This window comes from Pomacea canaliculata, linkage group LG8 (genome assembly GCF_003073045.1).
Source record: "Pomacea canaliculata isolate SZHN2017 linkage group LG8, ASM307304v1, whole genome shotgun sequence".
NCBI classification, from domain to species: Eukaryota; Metazoa; Mollusca; class Gastropoda; order Architaenioglossa; family Ampullariidae; genus Pomacea; species Pomacea canaliculata.
Window position 1 is genome coordinate 18500533 of NC_037597.1, and position 21304 is coordinate 18521836.

Here is a 21304-nt window from a genome sequence, read left to right on the forward strand (position 1 = left end):
TGGGACACACCCTGCGCAAAGCAGCTGACACCATTGCCAAGCAGGCACTTGACTGGAATCCTCAGGGGAAGAGGAGAGTTGGGAGACCTAAGCAGACTTGGGAAAAAACAGTAGAAAGTGAGGAAAGGATGTCGGAACCCCATGGGCCCAACTGAAGGGAGCTGCCCAAAACAGAGTCCACTGGCGAGGGGTAACAAGGACTAAACTAAACTAAAAACACATATGTTCCATGAGCATTAACTGTCGATAACTGTCATTATGGTCTATTGACAAGCCCACCTGCTTGTCTTTGGCTGCAGATTTATGACACTGTTTATCTTTACTGTTTGTTCCCTGATTCCTCTTCGCATCTTTTTTTATGGTTGTCTTTTGTTACTCGTCTGCATGGTTGTTCCCTCTTTCTTTCATATTCTGTCAATGTTTCCTACCTGTCTCAAGTGCTCAGAGCATGCTCCTTCATGAGCATGATTATGTGCTACATAAATTACAGGATTATTATTAATGTTAATATTCTTATCATTAGAGATCATGAAATAGAATGAAAATAGTAAATACAACAGCACATTAAGCCTCTTTTCTTTATTTATTGGTTACAGGACAATCGATATCATTCAGACATTACATCTTCCAGAGAAAGCAGTCCAAAGATCAAGTTGTAAGAGATTTTTTTTAATAATTGCAATAATTGGTCTCATTTTATTGTCATCTATTTACTTGCATGCCTTTGTTTTTTGTTACAATCTTTGTGTGCAGCATGAAAAGTATGGATTTTCATCAGACTTAGTTATGTTTTTGTGTGCCCTTCAAACATATATGAGGACCACTTTTTACAGGTTTTAGTTGAGATTAACTTCTCTCACAAGAGTTTTTTGTTCCACATGACATGCTTAGTCCTAATGCAAGAGAGAAGACAAAAGTAACTGGCTTTCAGTAAATATTGTTTATAAAAAATATTTTCTTTAAGGTTTGGTCCTGGTTTCTTCATAGACAGGCATTGTGAAGAACAATTAATACATTAAAATTTAACTGATGTATTTATAAAAAAATTTTCAGGGTGAAAAAAATCAACCTTTTTTTCTCTCTATGTTTGAATAGTTTGTTGGAGAGACATATGCACACACATATATATATACTACATGTACAGAAAGAATATTAGTTTACAAAACTTACTTCCAGAGATCGAAGATCAGATTCTGCCTACAGCTATGCACCAGATACTCCAACTTTTAAGAGATATGACAAAAAAGAAGACACCACACAAAAGGGTTATGTGATCCCACATTATGACTTTAATCAGATTGAAAAAGTTGAAGGGCCTCCAGATATTGATGATGTGCTGGAAGAAATCCGTCAACGTGATATTGTGGAAGAGATCATTTCTCCAGTGTTTTTTATCAGCCTGGTACTGAATGTTCCTACTCACTCAAATGTTAACTCATCAAAGTCTGCCAGAGACATTTCACACAAAGAATCAAAAGTGAAGTGGTCACTGCCCAACACAGCATCAAAAGCTAAAGGTGTAACATTTGATGAAGCAACTGAAACAGGTACGATTATCAAGTTTCTATATCTATTACTTTATGTGATTCCATTTCTGCAGTGTGTGTGCATGGGATTGTTGTGTGCAAGACTTGATTTATTTGTACTACTATGCATTACTGCTTTTACTTTTGTGAACTGTGATAACATTTATTGGAAATGATCATTATATACTTATAAGTAATGCATTAGTCAAGATAATGAGTGATGTACCTTTGCCTAAAGGGACTGGTGTGAGTTATTTTGTGTTGTCTATGAATCTGCGTCGACCTATGGTGTCTCCTGTTCATCTGTTTTTTGGGGTGCTTTGTTCCACCATTTACTACTATTTTAGTTTGTTCTTCTGCACTTAAAACAAGTCATTTCTTCCTCTGCTGATGATCTCGGCAACCTGCTCTTCATGTTAGTGGTCTTGACTGCAGTTTTTGCTTTATGAGATTCACAGTGGCATAGGAACTAGGGGGCATGCACCCACAAAAGATACTGAGGGGATGAGAACATGAACATCATTCACTGTCAGCATGGACTTTGTGGCCCACCCCTCTAAAGCTGAGCAGATTCCAATTCTACTGATTCATTATCTCACCTTTACTGCAAATTTAATATTTTTGACTAGGGGACCATGCAATCCTTTTCTTTTCTGAGCTGTGAATCATGTGCTTTCTTAACATTTTTCACAGATGAGATTTGGGATCTATGTGTTCTAGTGATGTTGATTGAGAATTTATCCTCCTTGACTGCAGGATATTTCTCCATTTTTGCTGTGCTGTTGAGTCACTGTATATTTGTTTGTTGATATGCTTCAGTCTAAGTAAAAAAGAAAAGGTGGGTTGATAAAGTTTGTCCCCCTCACCAAACCTGTTTTGGTCATTGAGTTGTTAGAGACCACCTGTTCTTGGGGCCGGGTTTCTGTGAGGACCATGTCTTTCTCCTTTCTCTTGCTGCCTTACCATTGCCAACCCTCTCTGGAGTCAAGTACCCATTCTTGACCTGGGTCAGCTGGAGGAAGTTTGCTGCTCTACATGGGTATCAAACTGGCTTCGCTCCAGATCTGGACTAAAGATAGTAAATCAGTATCTTTGTTTGGATGCAAGTGCTCTAAGCACTTCACTATCCACTTTCCCTTGGTCTGTATATGCATATTCTTTTTGTTTTCAGTCTGTACTTTTGTGGGCTTTACTTTGTTTTTCTACCTCTCTCTACAGTGCATTGGGCTTCATTTAAAATTGTAAAAAAAAAGCACTGTAAAAATGTATTACTATTACTAAATTAGTATTTGCTGTGTTACTCTTTACTAGAGAAAAATGCTTATTAATTTTCAAAACTATTTTATTAAACTTTTAGTAATACGTGCATTACCTCGATGACTTGTTTATTTTTATTAGAATCTGAATCGGAACAAGAGGAAGAGAGTGGCAGTGATGAGGAAGACATTCAGTCACTCTCAGAGGAAGATGCTGAGCAAGCCAGCAACAAGGCAGCTACCAAGGAAAGACAGTATGCTTATCCCAGTGGCACAGTCAAGAGGTGAGTACTTTCTGTAGATTAAATTTAGTTTGTTGTCAAACTTTCATTTTACTAAAGAAGACACTGATATGTTTGAAAGTTTTGACATTCTTAACTATGTGAAATGCTTCAAATACCTCTTCAATTTTTTTCATTTTGATGTAAAATAATGTACTAATTTTGGGGGTTCCCTTTTAAAATGTGATTTGAGGACTCTTAATATTCTAACATTCCAGCAGGCAAGTTAAAGAAAGAAAGAAATCTTCATCTGCAAGAAAAGCAATTGCTTGCAAAACATTTAGATGATAAGTAATCAACATCAAGATTTTGTAATTATAGGATCCATACAAAATATATGCTTTGTGATTTGTATATTTTTCTGCTTTTTAATTACTTTGTGTTCATGACCTTTCCAAATGCTTTGCTTTGTTGTTCCAGAATGTCTTAATGTCCTTGTTAAGGAGAGTTCATTAAATTAAGCTATGTTCTCTGCATTCAGCCCTGGGAGACGCAAAGCAAGTCATCACCAGACCAGGTCCTTTGTATCTCTTTCTCCTTCACCACCTGATTTCAGAGCCAGTGTTGGTTATTTGGTTGGCCTCTTTGAGGACACTGTTTGTGAGTAAACCATTCATGGGATGAATCTGATGTCACGCCATACCATCACCACTCTCTTCTTCCCTTGCCCCTCAGCGTTTCTCTTTTCTGATCAATCACCTTAGACTTTAGAGTTATCTGAGATATTTACAATGATAAACCTTCAATAATCAGACTTTTTGTTACTTTTTAAATTGCATGCTGTAAAATTGTGCTCTCATACTATTAATGAAAAGTTTGTCTATCTTTTTTGTGAAAATGTCATGATTGGACCTTTAGTGATTTTACCGCACACCTCTGTCATGTCCCCTCATTCTTGCATATATATATATTTAGTTCATCCTGTTTTGTAGCAAAGTTTGTACCCATGATGAGGGAACCACGTCTGGAGGTATTCTACACTCCACCAAAGCATGATCTGCGTCTTCATTATGACAAGGAGGAGGAAGAAGAACGTCGTGAGACTCGAAGACCATGGCCTGACCTTGAACTTATTCTGCACGATGACCCTGCCTACCAACTCCTCTTGAGCAGTGTCCAGTCTCACATGGACATGGAGATGGAGACTGTTGAACAGTACTCAAGTGTAAACAATGTTCCCCATTTCTGTGGTTGGGTCTCGTGCTTTTAAAGCCTCACTGCAACTGAAAATAATTTTATCATAATGAATCTAATACAAAGAGAGAAAATTACTCAGATATTTTGACCTAAATTTTAAGAACTCATGGGCCATATTCAGAGAAACTCCAATGTGGGATATGAGTTTATGTTTGGCATATTTCCTTCAAACCAATGCTTCTGGTAGAACAGATTGATATTTTGATTTTAAAAACCATATTAGACCAGAATATAATTTTTGCATGTCCTTATGAAGTTCAGTGCACCAGGGTGTGGTTTCTTCCTAGAGCAGGGCTCATGTCACTTATTCTTATCAACTATATATGTAGGCTGAACTTACCACCAGGATGGTTATAACCCAAACAAACATCATCAAGCTTTCCCTTGCATGAAGCACGTACTGAATTAAAGCAAAGTAATAATGATAATAATAATGAATATAGTGCTTTTCCAATGATTTGCTCAATGCACTTTACAGAAATGATATACAATAATATATTAGTAAAATGAATCATCAACAACCATGCACTCCTATTCACATGCTCAGTTCTACCACAGAAATACCCACTCATACATAAAATAAATACAGATGCACATTATGTGCGGTCATGGTCAGGACAAGGTTGCAGTAAAGTAGGTGTTCTGAAAAGATGTTTAGACTTAAAGGTGGTAAGAGACTCAGAGTGACAAAGGCTGACAGGTTATCTATTCCAAGTTGATGGGGCTTGGTAGGAGAAAAACCTCTGTCCATTCGTTGTTGTCTTAGTGGGAGTCATATATAGAAGCTTGGTATCAGCTGTTGAGGGAAGAAGTAATGTGTGTGTATAGATCAGAGTAGTCTTTTATAGGTCTTGTTTTCTAAAAGTTTTTCACTTATAAATTAGATGGTAGCTGCTAGTGCCATGTATGTTGCTGTTATTTTTCATTATAATAACCCTAACCCTGACAGACATGGAAGTGAATTGTGTTGACAGAATTATCACCAGTTTTGCCTGATGGTGGACCAGTCAAGACACATGAAAGTAGATGAGTCAATGGCCAGAAGTCCATGGACAACTGATGATTTTAACCAGGTCCTTGCAGCCCACACAGAAATGGTCAGTATTTTGAGAGGTGGCAGGAACTATCAGCACATCAAAGCTGTGTTTATTATGATATTACCACATACTTTGTAACATACTTGTTATATTGTATTTAGTTGTGCATTGTATATATTTATGAATTATGATGCACTTGTGGTAGTGGCTGGTTTAAATGGTGGTAGTAACATTTCTTTCTCTCTTTTTTTCTCTTTCTCCCCTTAATATTATCCAGCTTTTCTTCATGTTACACAGAAATTGATACCAATATAGCAACTAATTCTTTTTTGAATGTTACAAAAAAATTGATACACTATAGCAACTTTCTTCATTTGAATATTAACCATAATAAGATTTTGTTTGAGATGAGCAAGATGCTTCTTAAACTTTTATCTTTAGACTCTTCAAATTCTTCAAATTAAAAACTCTTAAAAGTTTTCAAAAAAATTGTTAAAGGTTCGACGGATGAAAAAAATGGTGATGTCACGCAGAGTTGGTATGATTCAAGTGAAGGCAGAAGACTTTTGCGGTTCCTGTTTGCCCTACCCTCAAAAAGTTGTCAAAGAGGTCCATGAGAAGCTGCCAGTCATTGCCAATAAGCGAAATGATGATCTTCTCACAATTATCAAAGTATGATTACAAATTTTGCTTTCTCTGTTTTATCTTAGCTTCTGGTTGATTTGATTACAGTACACTACAGCAGAAATGCGTAAGCCTTGTCATTCTTTAACAGTAGACTATTCCCTTCATCTTGAGTTTTATCCAGGACCTGGTCGATCTTTCACCATATTTTCAAAGGCAAAGGCCTTAATACACATATTGGCACAGGCCTGATAAAAGCAATGCATATATGTGACTTGGACACTGGATATTTAAGTGTACATAAACATTATTTTGTGCATGTTTTTTGAGTGTTTTGCTAGTTCAAGATGAATAAGAGAATATCACTGACTTTAGTAGTTTTTGCTAAAATGTCTAAAGTGTAATGAGACATGCATGTGGTGTTAAACTACATTATAGCAGAGCCTGAAGAAATGTCCTCACACATGCTTCTCTCATCTGCAGGGAGCATCAAAGCGTCTAGACAAGTTTCCAGACACCGTTGAAGAATTTGTGGAGCACCTATCATTCCTTGGCAGAATGTCAACAGAGTTACCTGCTCTTGATAAAGAATACAATATTGTCCACAAGTTGTTTACTATTGCCAGAGACTATAATGTAGAAGTGCAGCCTGAAGATTTGGCTCTCTACAAGACATTGTCTCCTAGTTTCCAACATCTTAAGGTTAGTCTGTTACTGCAGCGCATTTTAACAAAGCATTAAGGATCCAGCTTCTCTGATGGTGTGAAAGGGAGACACAGTTTCCTAGGCAGCAAAAGTATCGGAGGGTTGTTCAAATCTGCTGATTGGTTGAGATGGAAAGGGTGAAATTTTTCACAGATAGTGCAGATAGGGAGTGTCAAAAAAAACTTCCTCTTGAGCTTCAATCTTTAATGAAGATTTTTTTCCTAGCTTTCTTAATTTACTTTCTTTCCATTCACAATTTCATCCTCACAATAACTGTCATCATAATTCCTTTGCTGAACCACAACCATGTGTGAATTTTTTTTTTTTTAATGTCAGGAATAATTAAACAGTAATATGGAGTAAAGCACTGGATAAGTGCATGGGCAGGCATTGGGAAAATCTTAAGATTTGTCAGAACATAGGCTGTTACAAGATCTAACATGTATTACTGAAGTCATCTCCTAGAAAACATCCTTGAAGGTTTTTTTAATATAAAAAGGGGGATTAGCAATTAGAATGCTTACATTTTTATTTATTGATTTGTGTCTTTGCAAAAAAAGGAATTAAAACCTATTTGATTAATAAAATGGGAATTCCAGAGAATTTCATATTAAGTAAAATTATGTATTGCAGTCCACCATCCTCTACTGTGAAGCAAAGAAGGATGATAACATTCGTAAGTTCTCTTCACATCTGGACACGCTGATCTACAACATTCACAGCAAACTGATGGAGCTAAAGAGTAGGGTGCAAGATCCAGATCTCTTGCATACAGACACCATGGCTGTTTCAGCCCTGGAAACAATCCGCAACCTGCAGGAAGAAGTGCAGAGCCTGTCTGTCCGGGCTCGCAGCTATGCCAGTTACCAAGAGCGCTTTGGCAGTTCCCTGTCCAATACAAAGAAGAGTTACTATGGAGAGTGGGTGTCTTTTACCAACTTGAGCAGAAGATAAAGGGTTTATTAGCTTAGAAGTCATGGTTCACTAGGGCACAGCATACTGAACCTTCTGCCATCATTACCTCCCCTAACAAGTACCTATTCCACAGCAATTCATATTCAGAGTGTGCACTCTGAGACAAGATTTGAATCACTGACCTTATAATCCTCACTCTATTAGCAGACCCATTCTCTGGCACAGTATCCTTATCTGTCGTCAAGAAGTGTTTTTCTTACTCTATATTGGTCTTGGAGTACTTTGTAAAAAGAGACCAATGAATAAATAATGATTCATGGAAAATGTTAGCACAGTGATGTCTATTAGCTTTTTTCTGACAGTTTGGTTTCATTTGTTATGGATTTGACAGTTTGCTGATGATGGATAAAAAGTCAGATGCCAGTGCACAGGACATCCAGATGGAGCTGTCAGAAATTGAGCGGGACTTAACTCTACGAGGCCTTTTGTGGCAGTCCTTGGTGGAGTGGGCTCACCTAGTTGATGAATGGACAGCCACTGCTTTTGATTCTGTTAACGTAGAGTCCTTGCAGAAAAATGTTAACAAGCTCACCCAAACTGTCTACATGCTGGAAAAAGGCAAGTATATGTTTATGTGTGCAGATGAATACAGACAAAGCACGAATGCATGAATTGTAGACATTTGCATTTGTACATGCACAATGATGGAAGTGCCAACCAAAGAGAGTAATGCAAATTCAGCATCATTGTTTCAGGCTGTTCATCATTACAGAGCAGGTTTTCTTGCACAGTAACTAAGTAAATGTTTGACCATACACATTTGACTAAACTGTAGAGTTCAAGAAATCTCAGTAGGTTTTAATACAGCTTAACGTGTTCACTAAACAAACTAAATTCATGCTAGAGAACAGTATAAATCTAAAAAGAGGTATTATAATAAAAGTAAATTCAATATACATGCCCATACATTCACATACAAACATGCATGTGCATGCATGAACACATATTTTCATAGAGCATATGCAAGTGTGTGTGTGTGCACATGCATTCACATGTGCATGAGTGGGTAGGTAGGCATGTATATTTATAGATAATTATGGGATTTGCAGATTTCTCTGCATCATCTGTATTTTCTATAATCTGGAAATGCATAGGTTTGCCTCACAACGAAGTTGTTCCAAGATTGAAAGAAAAAGTCATGGATTTCAAGCAAGGCATGCCAGTCATCACCAGTCTGAGAAATCCATATCTCCGGCAACGTCACTGGGATGCTATCCAGCGCACCATTAACAAAGTCATCAGTCGGGAGAAGAGCTTTACTCTTGGGAATCTGCTGGATATGAATGTAACCATTTTTTAAATTATTATTCTTCATTAATGCAGTTTGCAAATATATAAAAAGTGTTATTTATAATTTTTGTAAAGAGGAAGCCCAAGAATTTATCTCAAAACTCTTCCTATTACTGTCTAATAAAATAATTGTGATAAAAAAATGTGATTGGCTAAATAATGTGCTGCATATGTGTTGTGTGTGTTGCATGCAGACAACCATAAATTTCCTCTTTTAATTCTTGTCCTATTTTTCACTGTTTATCTTCTCTTTTGGTGACTTTTAATTTATAGTCATGAAAGTATTGAAGACTGGATTTAATAGAAAGTATATTGTAAGAGTCCAAGTACCTTTATGTAAAACAGAGCTGTACAAGTGGATGAGGCTGAAAAAATGATGAAATGGAGCAGAAAAGCAGTTTGGTAGAAGCTTGTTTGTTATAGTTGCTTTTTATGTTGTAGATTTTCAAGCACAAGGAAAAGATCCAAGACATCTCAACTACAGCAAGCAATGAAGCAACACTTGAGCTTATGCTTCAGAAGGTACTCCTGTAAAAAGAAGTAGTACTGGATGAAAATAGTATGCATTCATATGTTTGATCAGCACCTGTTATCATGTGCATAGTGTAAAAGAATTTTTCTTTCTGTTATTTCCAATTCATATTTTTATTTTTTCATGCTCTATTTAGTATGCTATTGACAAAGGTTATCTTCAGAAATATATTGTAAGCCCACCTGTACGTCGTTCATGCTGCTTATTGCTGTGGCTTTTGTAGATCATCGACCTGTGGCAGACAACTGATTTTAGGCTCGTACCTCATGTGGGCCGAGACACACTTATCATCTATGGTGCAGATGATATCATGGCACAGCTTGAGGAAAGCCAGGTCACCATTGCCACTATCAGGGGATCACGCTATGTGGGTCCTATCAAGGTTTGTAAGCTGAAATTTTATTTGTAAATGATTATAAAACTCAAATCTTTTTCTATGCCACTGAAGTTTTATGATATATTGTAATGGGAGCGCTGGATTGACTACAATATATTTGCTATGGGCTGCTCATTGTTTGTCTTTTACAGGCACAAGTAGAGGAGTGGGAACGCAAGTTGCAGGTGTTTGCTCGTACTCTGGATGAGTGGTTGAACTGTCAGAGAAACTGGCTCTACCTGGAACAAATATTCAGCACACCTGATATTCAGAGGTAAATTTTTGGAATAAAAATGTCTTTTATTTCTTTCTCAGTGTGTGTACTCACCATATGAAGCTGACAACATTCCTAGAAATAAGGTCTTCTCATTTTTTTTTTTATATTACAGACAACTACCCAATGAGTACAAAATGTTCTCCTCTGTGGACAAATCATGGAAAGACATCATGCGGCGAGTCGAAGATAGACCAAATGCATTACGATCTGCAATTGCTCCAGGAACTTTAGACACCTTGCAACAAGCCAATGCCAGCTTAGAGAAAATACATAAGTGTCTTGAGGTGTGTAATTTATCTTTTGCCTTATAGGAGAAGGTAAGTGAAAAATGATGGCATCTTGGACCTTGCAATCATGCCATACAATTTCATATCTGAGAAATAACAAATATTTATTTACGTGGGTAACAGAATAAACAAAGGTATATGCTTTTTTAGATCTAGCCTTCAATGTAGAGTAAGGAAGAACTGGGCAAAGAGGAGAAAACTGGCAGGATAGAGGATGCCTTTCTTGTCAAATGGTTCCTATTCCTACATCACACATTAGGGTAATGTTTGTTTTTCGTTCACAAAAAAGAATGGTAGTGTACAACAAAAATGGCACACCCTCTGAGATCTGAAATGCAGCTGTGTTACAAATGTTACACTTGAAACACAAGATTTTGAGCAGAAACTACTCTGAATATCATTATCTTTAACCTTGCTTGATTTCATTTCACTTTTCCTGTAAGTATTCATAGTGGATCAGTCTGTGATTTTCTGTGTGAAGGTTATCTCCAACCTAATAAAAGGATTGACACCTTCATTCTATTAACACTACCTATGGTGCAGCGTAATATCTGTCTTTCAGGATTACCTGGAGACAAAGCGTTTTGTCTTCCCAAGATTCTACTTCCTGAGCAATGACGAACTGTTGGACATACTTGCCCAGTCCAAAGATCCCAATGCTGTTCAGGTAGGTGCAGTACTAAACACAAATAAATGCACTTTTTAACAGAGAAAAAGCAATTGATTTTTCCCAATGTTAAGGCTCATAAATTTTAAATATTTGAAGTACTGTTTTGCATTATTAGCCTCACCTGGGCAAGTGTTTTGGCAACATTAAGCAGCTGGAGATCCAACAGTTGCTACGACAACCTCCCACAGTCATTTCTATCATGTCTGCTGAGCAAGAGGTCATTACCATGCCACGGTAAGTTGGTTTGGAAAGACTAATACTTACAATTTTAGGAAAACTTTCTGACAAAATGTGAGCTTGTATGTTGATGTAATATTAAAAGGAAAGAGGGACCAGCTATTTATATCATAGGAATACATTCACATTATTAACTCTTAATTACAGTCTTATTATGAACTTTTTATCACAGTCTCATCATTAACTCTTAATTACCTATATAGGTAGCACCCTGAATCTTGTTAGCTGTTATGCAACCATGGACTGAGTAGTGGTTGGAGTTCCGCAGTAAATACTCCATAATTATTAAAAGAGAACAAGTTATCAGTTTGATTTTTAAGGGGGATGAGGGTTGTGTGTGTGTGCACATGCATCAATACATATGTGTTTGTGAGTACCTATTGCTGCGTTGATGCAGTCCTTTCTGGCTGTTTAAGTGTACATGATCGACTAGGTGAGTGATTTAGTCTGTGCAAATACTAGACTACCTACAGTCACAGCTTTGATGTAGAAGGAAAGTAGATTATTTTGAGGTTTTTTTCAGGAATATACGTGCTAGAGGCCCAGTAGAACAGTGGCTTGGAACTGTTGAAGCAGGCATGTTTGAAACTGTCAAAAAGTGAGTTTCATTACAGAACTATAGTAATCATATTGAACAGAACAACACATTTTTTTTAAATCACTCTTGTGACTGAAATCTAGAACTGCGTTAAATTATGACACAAATATCTTTTATAGGATTTCACCAGTCAAACTGTGCTGGAGTAAATTAGCCCTCTTTTACATGTTATGATCTGTTTATATGTCATAAAATGTCTGTAGGTTTATTTTTTGATTGATAATGTTTTCTTTATTCAACAGACATTTGAAGCTCGGGCTTGCAGACTGGACTGATACCAATCTTGTGAACTGGGTGCTGAAGCATCCTGGCCAAGTCGTCCTTACTGTGGTGAGTTACTTTTCTACTTCTGTATATCTCTTGTAGAATCAAATCAGTGGTCACCAGCCACTGGTCACCAGTCCACGTATTTGTGTATACATGTACATCTATGCTCTGTGTGTGTTTTCATGTGCACATGTGTGCTTATGTACAACAGCTAAAATGCTAGAAAGACTTCAGAAGACACAAATTTTCTTACTTTTTTACATTTGAGCACTGAAAGTTCTATATTTGTAAGAATTCATTGCCCCAACAATCAGAAATGCTTAGGGAAATTACTGAACATATGGATGACTGTTGTAATTTGTTTTTATTCTAAATATTTTCTAGAAAGCATGACATTATGGTTGAAAGGATTTTAGATACTTTATATCTGTGTGCAGACCCAGATTCACTTCAACAAAGATGTCCAGGCAGCCCTAGACCAGACTTCTACCCTCATAGCAACAAGAGATAACATGGTGTCTCAGCTGAATGAACTGGCAGGACTTGTATTGTCTCCCTTGATTGCTTTCCAGCGCCAGAGCATAGAAGCTCTTCTGACCATCACGGTGCACAATCGGGACATTATGAACACACTTATCAAACAACGTGTCAGCAAGCCTTCTGACTTTGAGTGGAAAAAGCACGTATATTTCAGAGCACATTATGACAAATAGTTTTCTGTGTTTATTAAAGGTAGGGTATAGAGAATGAAGAAAGGCTGTATGCTACAGGGTTCATTAAATTATTTACCAAGACAATTAACCAACTGAACTTTTCCTAATTTCTGTGTCATACGGTCATAATTGTTGTGTTTAAGTATTCAGAGGGAATAAATATATGTCTACTAAATTTATGTTCATCATCAACTTTCAGGCAACTGCGCTATGAATGGGACGAGACCACCAACAACTGTCAAGTTCTGCAGTCCAATGCAGCATTCCAATATGGATATGAATACCTGGGCTGTTCCCCTCGACTAGTTATCACTCCTTTGACTGACAGGTGTTATCTGACCTTGACAGGGGCTATGAATCTTCATCTTGGAGGCTCACCTGCAGGACCTGCTGGCACAGGAAAGACAGAGACGGTGAAAGATCTGGCCAAGGTAATAGCTTTGCCATTTAATGCATTTTATTGATAGTATTAGTACAAAGGGCAAGCATTTTTATTTATTGTGCTCCTTATGCTAAGTTTGTGCAGTATAAATCTTCACCAAAAATAATGTAATAATACAAAAACTTGAAGTAAAAATAGTATGAAGACAGCTGTCTAATTGTTCCAGTCCTACCTGGCTGATCACACTGTGGTAGTTGTAAGCTACATATATTTGCCTTCTCCTTTGAAGTACAAGGTGCATCAAGGCTTGCTCTTGGGCCTCTTTTTATTATTATTATATTTTTATTATTTTACAAAACCCATCTCTTTAAGAAATAGCATAATCAGGAGTACAGTTCTGCTCACGTTTCTTGTGTGGTTGACTGTCAGTTTATTTATAGGCTTTCATGTGCAGCATATTGAACTTCTTAGGGAAATGCAATTTACAAATTTAGTTATTATTATGTTAGTAATTTTGGGCATTAATTTTGGGCACCATTTTGGTCTAGGTTGTTGTACCCCATCATATTTAACTTTGTTGCTACACATTATCATAATTTAGATTATATCATTTATATTTTATATGATTTTATTTTAATAAACAAAACTATATTGCAGGCAGTCGGAAAGCAGTGTGTCGTCTTCAACTGCTCAGAAGGCATAGACTACAAGGTTAGAAATATGCTTTTCCTTTAATTTCTTTAATAAAAATGCAGATTTTAGATTTCTCAGATATTAACAGTGTTATCATTTAGAAAAACAAAGCTTCATTCTCCTTTACTGTTTTGTTCCATGTCTGCAGATGCTAGGAAAATTCTTCTCAGGGCTGGCACAATCTGGAAGCTGGTGCTGCTTTGATGAATTCAACCGCATTGACATTGAGGTATTATCAGTGGTGGCTCAACAAATTCTCACCATTAAGACAGCCAAGGATTCCAACTCACTACGGTTTATGTTTGAGGGCCGAGATATCAAACTCAATGCTACTTGTGCCTACTTCATCACAATGAACCCAACGTAAGTTGCTTGTGGATTGTTTTTTTCCTGTGGCAGTATTCTAGCATAGACACCAGCCAAAGACCTTTCTTTTTTTTTGTGTTCCTGCTTGTCAGAATGCTTGTCAGATTTTATGTGATTTAGAAGTGGGGAGTAGCTCTACTTCAATTACCCCTGCTGCTGAAGTTTGCAGAGCCACCATTCAGCTTCCCATTGTGGATCACCTGGCATGTCGTCCTCATACAGCTGCTGGATGATGGCAATGAACTTTGGTGGAAATCTGTAGTGCTGCATCAACTTCCACATGGTTTCCCTGTGTACGGAGTCAAAAGCCTTCTCAAAATCCACAAAGAGTAGAGTGGCAACTGCCATTCGATGGACTGTTCAATAATATTTCGTAGTGTAGCAATGTAATCTGTGCATGATTAAGCCTGCCAAAAGCCTGTCTGTTCTTGCCTCAGTCTCTTGTCTAGGGCATTCTTCAGTCTCTCCAGGATGATATATGCAGTACATGTGCACGTTTGATTGTGCAAGTCTTTGGTTATTTTTAAATATGTACTTTTTCTGATGTGCTTATGCATGTCTATTAACAGTGTACATAGTGTATAGCTCTAGGCTAGATAAAATCTTTTGATTTTGTAAAGGTGCTACAGTAATTTAACATATATGATGTATTATTGTCACAGATATGCTGGAAGAGTCGAGCTGCCTGACAATCTGAAGTCCCTGTTTCGATCTGTGGCCATGATGGTTCCAGATTATGCCCTGATTGCAGAGATTATGCTTTTTTCAGAAGGTTTTGTGACAGCAAAATCCCTGTCACAAAAAATTGTTAACCTTTATCAGCTTGCCAGCAAGCAGTTGTCACAACAAGACCACTATGACTTTGGCATGAGGGCCATTAAATCAGTGCTTGTAATGGCTGGACATGGCAGAAGACATGCACAGCTCAGGTTCTTCCATTTTTTTTAATTTTACTTTTTTTTTCTTACACTGATGTTAGTTTATACACATTTTCCTTTTATCATCACTGCCCCAAATTTGGATTGCATTTGTATATAAAGAAATGTTTTTATTTATTTTTTAAGCTTGCGCTTTTTAAATTTACACATTTTTAAAAGACTGTGAATAAAGAACATGAGAAAAAGGACTTTTCTGAAAAGAGTATTTCAGCCAAAACAGTTTACAACACAAGTATGGTACACATAATGTCAAGTTTTATGATTTTCTTGTTCCCTCAGGAATGGTCATACAGCCAAACAGCTAACAGAAGAGGAAGAGTCACATGTCTTGATTCACTCCCTTCGTGATGCAAATCTGCCCAAGTTTTTGGCAGAAGATGTTCCACTGTTTGAGAGTATTCTGGCAGATCTGTTTCCTGGAGTTGTGCCACCTGAACAGGACTATGGAAGTTTGGAGGTTAGTGTGGTGTATTTAAACTTGTTATCATGCAATTTGTTCTTTTTCCTGGATCTATAAACATTTGATCACTGACTAGACCAGATCACCGTTAAAAGTTGATCAGGACATAACATCTACTTACATTTAAGACTTAAAAATTTAAAGTAATGTTCTGAAGCAACAACTTCTTTTCATGCAGAAGGCAATATCCATGGCTATTCGAGACCAAGGCTTGCAGCACTGGTCCTCCCAGATTGAAAAAGTAAGACAGTTACACAGCCAGATACTGGTCAGGCATGGGGTCATGTTGGTTGGACCAACAGGTGGGGGAAAAACAACTGTTCGCAATATTCTCCAGAAAGCTCTCGTTCTGCTGCCAATGCTGACTCCCCAGGAAGGTGTTAAATCTGAACCAGATGCCAGAAGACATAGTGTCTTTTTTGTGAGTTCCTTTTCAGAAATTTTATTTTAAGAGATATATCACTTTTATATGTTTGCAGTCAGGTTATACTTGCATATTTACTAGTGGTCCATGATTAGGTGCATTCATACTGAAAAAAGGGACTTGGGGGCTTGTGTATTGAAGATCAGATGACCGAGGTGGGTGCCTTCATACTGAAAAACTGTAAGGTACGTGCGTTAGTACTGAAAATGGCCTAATTTTGACAGGTTTTTTTTTAACTGAAAACTGTGGTTTGGCTGCCTTTCTACTAAAGACTGACTTAGATGCCTTAGATGTTTTTGCTTCCTGTGCAGAATCGTGGGAAGAAAGGACATGTTGAAACATTTGTAGTCAATCCCAAATGTGTCAAGTTAGGCGAACTATATGGTGAGACAGACCCTCACACGTTCGAATGGTCAGATGGCCTGATTGCGGCAGCCACACGTCGTTTTTCCAAGGAAACTGCTATTCTCACACCATCCACTGAAGATCCCAAGGCTGTTCGTCTTGCTTCATCAGAAACACATGCATCTTCTTCTCACCTGGCTCATGTACTATGGACTTTTTATGCCTGATTATAATATTTCAGTACAGGATTTTGATTTTATAAATTGCAGACTGCTGCCATTTTGCTTTAAAAGATTATACTTTCTGAAATATCTGAAGCCCAGAAAAATACCCTAAAATTCAGCTGGACTATGTATATCTGCATGAAATAAAATTATGATTTATGAGGCTTAGATGAACTCAGACAAAATGCTGAGTAACTCTTTATTGTTTGGAAGTTTTACTCCCCTACCCTGTAAATGTGGCTTTTGTAGGGCTTAAAGTTCTAGTAGTGTGCAATTTTGTTCAAAGTAAAGTTTAGTACAAGATATTATTTCTCCAAATCTGGGTGAAAACCTCCCTTTGTTCTCAAAATATGCATTGCCATTCACAGAAGATTTTTGATAAAACTGTTCAGAGTTATGAATGTTTTTGGTCACCAGAGAGCAGAATCCGCAAGTCAGGATCATGGAGACATGCATTCTTCAGTTGGGAAAATGAGACAGAGCGAAAAGAGCTCACAGAAGGACCTATCACAGATTGGCGATGGATTGTCTTGGATGGGCCTGTAGACACACTGTGGGTAGAAAACCTCAACACTGTGTTAGACGACTCCAAGGTACATTTAGAATGAACTCATTATGTGAATTCATTCTCCTACTAGTTGTATGTCTCCAGTGTAGACTGTCTTTGACATCACTTGAAAAAAAAAAAAAATTAAAAAAAGAGGCAGCCATCAACAAAATTTATCATTAGTGATCTATTCAAAACTTGTGAAAAAAAATTAATAATTGATTATGTTATTAACTTTGGGCTTCTTCTTTTCTTCTTAGTGGAACATTTTTTTCCGTCTGCAAATGTAGTGGTTTTCTGTAAGACCCATTACATAATCAGCCAAAGGGTTCATTGTCTGATAAATTAAAGGAATACACCTCTGTAGGACAAACCTATTTTATACATGGAGTGCTTTGCAAAATTCCCCATGATCCAAGACTCTAAAGAATTACACTTTCTTTTAGGTGCTTTGCCTTGCGAGTGGAGAGCGAATTTCACTTTCTTCTGGAATGCGGCTTCTCTTTGAAGTAGACAACCTGTCACAAGCAAGCCCTGCTACTATCAGTCGCTGTGCTATGGTCTACATGGTAAGAAAATTGCCAGTGGCAACATTTGTTTTGCTTATTATTGTGTGTAGTAAAAATGTGTTTAAGAACAATTCCATCAAATTTGAAAAAAAAATTCTGTTCATTCATCTTTTTGGATTGGATGCAGAGATTTAAATTTTAAATTTCAGGACCCTGTAGACTTGGGTTGGAGGCCATTTGTGAAGACATGGCTGAGTAAACTCCCACGGGACATGCCAGAGAGTGGGAAAAATCATCTACAGACTTTATTTTCACATGCAATAGATAAAGGCCTGCGATTCCTTCAGCAGCACTCTCGTTTCCTTTTCATCCCCACACCTGAAAACAGCATCATTACGTGCCTTTGCAGCATCCTAGGTGCCTACATTGACTTTCTGAGCAGCCATGGTGGATTTGGAAACCCTGGTAAGAATTTTGAAAATTGAGAAACTAGATGTCATATAACCCTTAACATTTGCATGCCTTAGAAAGATCAGTGTTAGTAATTTGAATGACCAGTGCAACAAATTTATGTAATTTGAACATCATGTATAGTTCTCAAATGCTATCTTTTACCCTTCACATGGAAGGAGAATAGCAGGTTTCAACCTAAAATAGACCCTTAGCTTTTAAAGGAAAAATTCTGCTGTCCAGACTGTTTATTGCTTTTTCTTCTAAATGATCTGTCTTTTGGGCCTTACATACACATTTATGAAGATGTCAAGCAAAATTTGTTTGGTATAAAGCTGCGCATTGGAAGCTCTTTTTATAACTTTTTCAGACAAAGAGGATGGCCAGGGTCTGAACCCAGTAACTCCAGATGAAAGCCACACCCAAGTAAAAGTTCTCAACTCCCCAATAAAGGTTCCCAACTCCCATCTGGACGTTCTTCTCATAATAAACGGCGGGGTGCCAAGCGTCAGGTTCGCACAAAAGAAGACGAAGAAAATTTAAGTGATGTCCATGCCACTAAATCAGACTCAAGGTTAGGAATTTCTGCAATTTTATCAAAGAAATGCCTTCTTACACTACCCTTTTAATTTTGATATTTTCATTTGTAATATTATTTTATTTTTCTTTATGTATTATGTGCTTGTCTGAACATTAGTAGATAGTATTTGAGAACATGGAGAAAATTTGCACGAACTTCAAGGACATACTTTAGGAGGGCTGGAAATGGTTTAGAAAATAACAATGTAAGTCCACTAATCAAAATGTTTTGAAATTGATTCACAGTGAGACCAAGAAATACTTCCTCCAGAAACACCCAGGGCAGCTGTGTAATCTGCTGGGTAAACTGTTTGTTTTCTCTTTTACCTGGAGTGTGGGTGGCATCCTTCATCGACAGGAAGATGGTGACGAAGATGAAGTGGTTTATAGACACAATGCAGATGGGCACGAGAAGAATATTGATATCTGCCATGAATTTGACAATTTTGTACGTGAAATATTTGAAGTTGAGCCACCCCTTGGTGAGTTTTTTTTTTAAATACCATTCAATGCTTTTTCACTTTTATTTTCTAACAGCATTTTTCTGTAAAATAAATTATGAACACTTCTTTATTTGAGAACAGTTTTATTTTGGTGGATGTGAGAGAGAAAGAGGTGTGTGTGTGTGTAAGTGAAGATGTGCTATTTACATGACATCATCTTGGGCATAAAATAATTCTTTTATAGCATGCAGCATTTACTGTATGATCACCTCTCTGCTTTTGTATTTGCTTACTCACTTCAGGTGTGCGACTCCCAGCAGGCAATAAAAACATCTTTAGCTACTTTATAGACATGGAGACAAGTAACTTTGTACTATGGGATGTTCTGGTGCCCTCCACAAAATCTCTGATTGAAAAAGGGGCAGTCATCACAATTGGTGAAACAATGGGGCTTGCTATGCAGCATCAGAAGGGTCAGGATCATGAAGCAAAGATTGTGCCAACTGTAGACATTGTCAGGTTTTCCTTCTTAACAGGACTGCTGGTGCTGAAGAAACATCCAGTTCTCCTGACAGGTAAGTGTTACCTTGACAAAATTACAAAAGTAGCTATCCTTAAGTAAGGTGTTTATTAAAATGGTTTCCCTTCATTAAGAGAAAGTTCTTTTGGTGAATTGCAGAGTTAGTTAATCCTTTTTCACTCCAACTGGAGCATAAGGTGCCAACAAATTTCTTCTATCCATCTTGATCCTGGGTGGTCCAGCTAAGTTCATTCCAGGTCTTGCCCAATGTTTCAATCTCCTCAACAGCTTGTTGACACATACCCACTGGCCTGCTTCTCTACCTCCTGGTGGTATCCATCAGAAGGCAGTGTGTGGATGTCTGGTCTTGTCCGTTCATAGGATGGGAACAGGCACCTAATTGTCTTTGTTTTAGCTCCTCCGTGATGCTGTTGATGCTTATGACACTGTTCCCAGTAAATTTTAACAAGTCTGCCCTGTGTGGATGGGGATATGGAGAACATATGTGGGTGATAATGTGCTTTCATCTTTTTTGTGAAATTTAAATTTGTGAAAACTTCTGGTGTAAATCTCCTGTTCAGAGGACATACTTTAGCAGACATGATATTAAAGAGAAGGTTCTGTCTTCTTTGGAATTGATCTTTCAGGTGATTCTGGAGTGGGAAAGACGGCCATAATTAACAATATGTTGAAAGAGATGGAGAAAGAGAGTGGTACTACATTCAAATCTGGGACAGTCCTTGGGACAGTCTTCAATTTTTCTGAAAAAAAGTCAGCTTTACTTGAAAACATCAGCTCATTGACACAGTTTGGACAGGAGAGTTCTGACCATGTTGTGGATCTTCTGCTGGGTTCAGACAAATCACGAACAACCACAGGGATCCTAAGTACTACAGTGCAGATGAGTGCTCAGACCAGCTCACACAGACTTCAGTCTCAGATTAAGCTGAAGCTTATCAAGAAAGGTCGTGATGCATTGGGTGCTCCCAAAGGCAGAAAGGTAGACATTCTTCATTTGCCCCACCCAACAGCTATCATTATTATCATAATTTTGCGTTTGCAGAGTAAACATGATTAAAGATACTTTCTTGCACCAACATGAACAGAGCATTTCTTTTGCGAAACAGTCTTGAACAGCACTTGTCATAACTTGTTGAAAATAATGCCTTTGTCTGTAAATATGGGTGATAAATGAGAATATATCATGTATATTGTTGTGGAGTCTTTGTCACTAAAATATAGTAAAATTGTGAAGTTTACTCATTTTGCTATCATCAAGTAAAAGTAGTGCATTTCATTTTGACATGATAGATAAGAACTATAACCATGAGAACTTCCCTAGGAAATTAGCACTGTATGAGGTTCACTGTATGAGGTTTTACAGACTTGTGCTACTGAATACAGGTGGTTGTCTTTGTGGATGATCTCAACATGCCTGCACCAGAGAAATTTGGTGCACAGCCTCCTCTTGAACTTTTGCGTCAAGTTTCTTGAACTTGGTGGATTTTATGACACCAAGAAATTAGTCTGGAAGGTATAGTATTTCTGTGTGTGTTCACGTGTGATCAGAATTGAG

General features: G+C 37.5%; 1 protein-coding gene across 1 annotated transcript in view; it reads left to right on the plus strand.

Annotated features, from left to right (window-relative positions):
• Positions 1–21304, plus strand: part of LOC112570404 (dynein heavy chain 6, axonemal-like) — a 64697-nt gene that overhangs the window by 8817 nt on the left and 34576 nt on the right. Inside the window, 37 exon segments of the mRNA XM_025248821.1 lie at positions 597–655; positions 1177–1547; positions 2925–3066; positions 3545–3663; positions 3996–4228; positions 5235–5357; positions 5796–5969; positions 6405–6623; positions 7260–7546; positions 7933–8159; positions 8696–8886; positions 9333–9413; positions 9647–9805; positions 9952–10073; positions 10189–10360; positions 10926–11030; positions 11149–11267; positions 11794–11868; positions 12111–12198; positions 12573–12814; positions 13048–13279; positions 13888–13941; positions 14072–14286; positions 14952–15218; positions 15507–15684; positions 15866–16108; positions 16423–16659; positions 16850–16866; positions 17144–17273; positions 17674–17796; positions 17946–18201; positions 18557–18725; positions 19012–19247; positions 19511–19783; positions 20376–20728; positions 21133–21213; positions 21215–21262. Coding sequence (XP_025104606.1) covers positions 597–655; positions 1177–1547; positions 2925–3066; positions 3545–3663; positions 3996–4228; positions 5235–5357; positions 5796–5969; positions 6405–6623; positions 7260–7546; positions 7933–8159; positions 8696–8886; positions 9333–9413; positions 9647–9805; positions 9952–10073; positions 10189–10360; positions 10926–11030; positions 11149–11267; positions 11794–11868; positions 12111–12198; positions 12573–12814; positions 13048–13279; positions 13888–13941; positions 14072–14286; positions 14952–15218; positions 15507–15684; positions 15866–16108; positions 16423–16659; positions 16850–16866; positions 17144–17273; positions 17674–17796; positions 17946–18201; positions 18557–18725; positions 19012–19247; positions 19511–19783; positions 20376–20728; positions 21133–21213; positions 21215–21262 — 6420 coding nt within the window.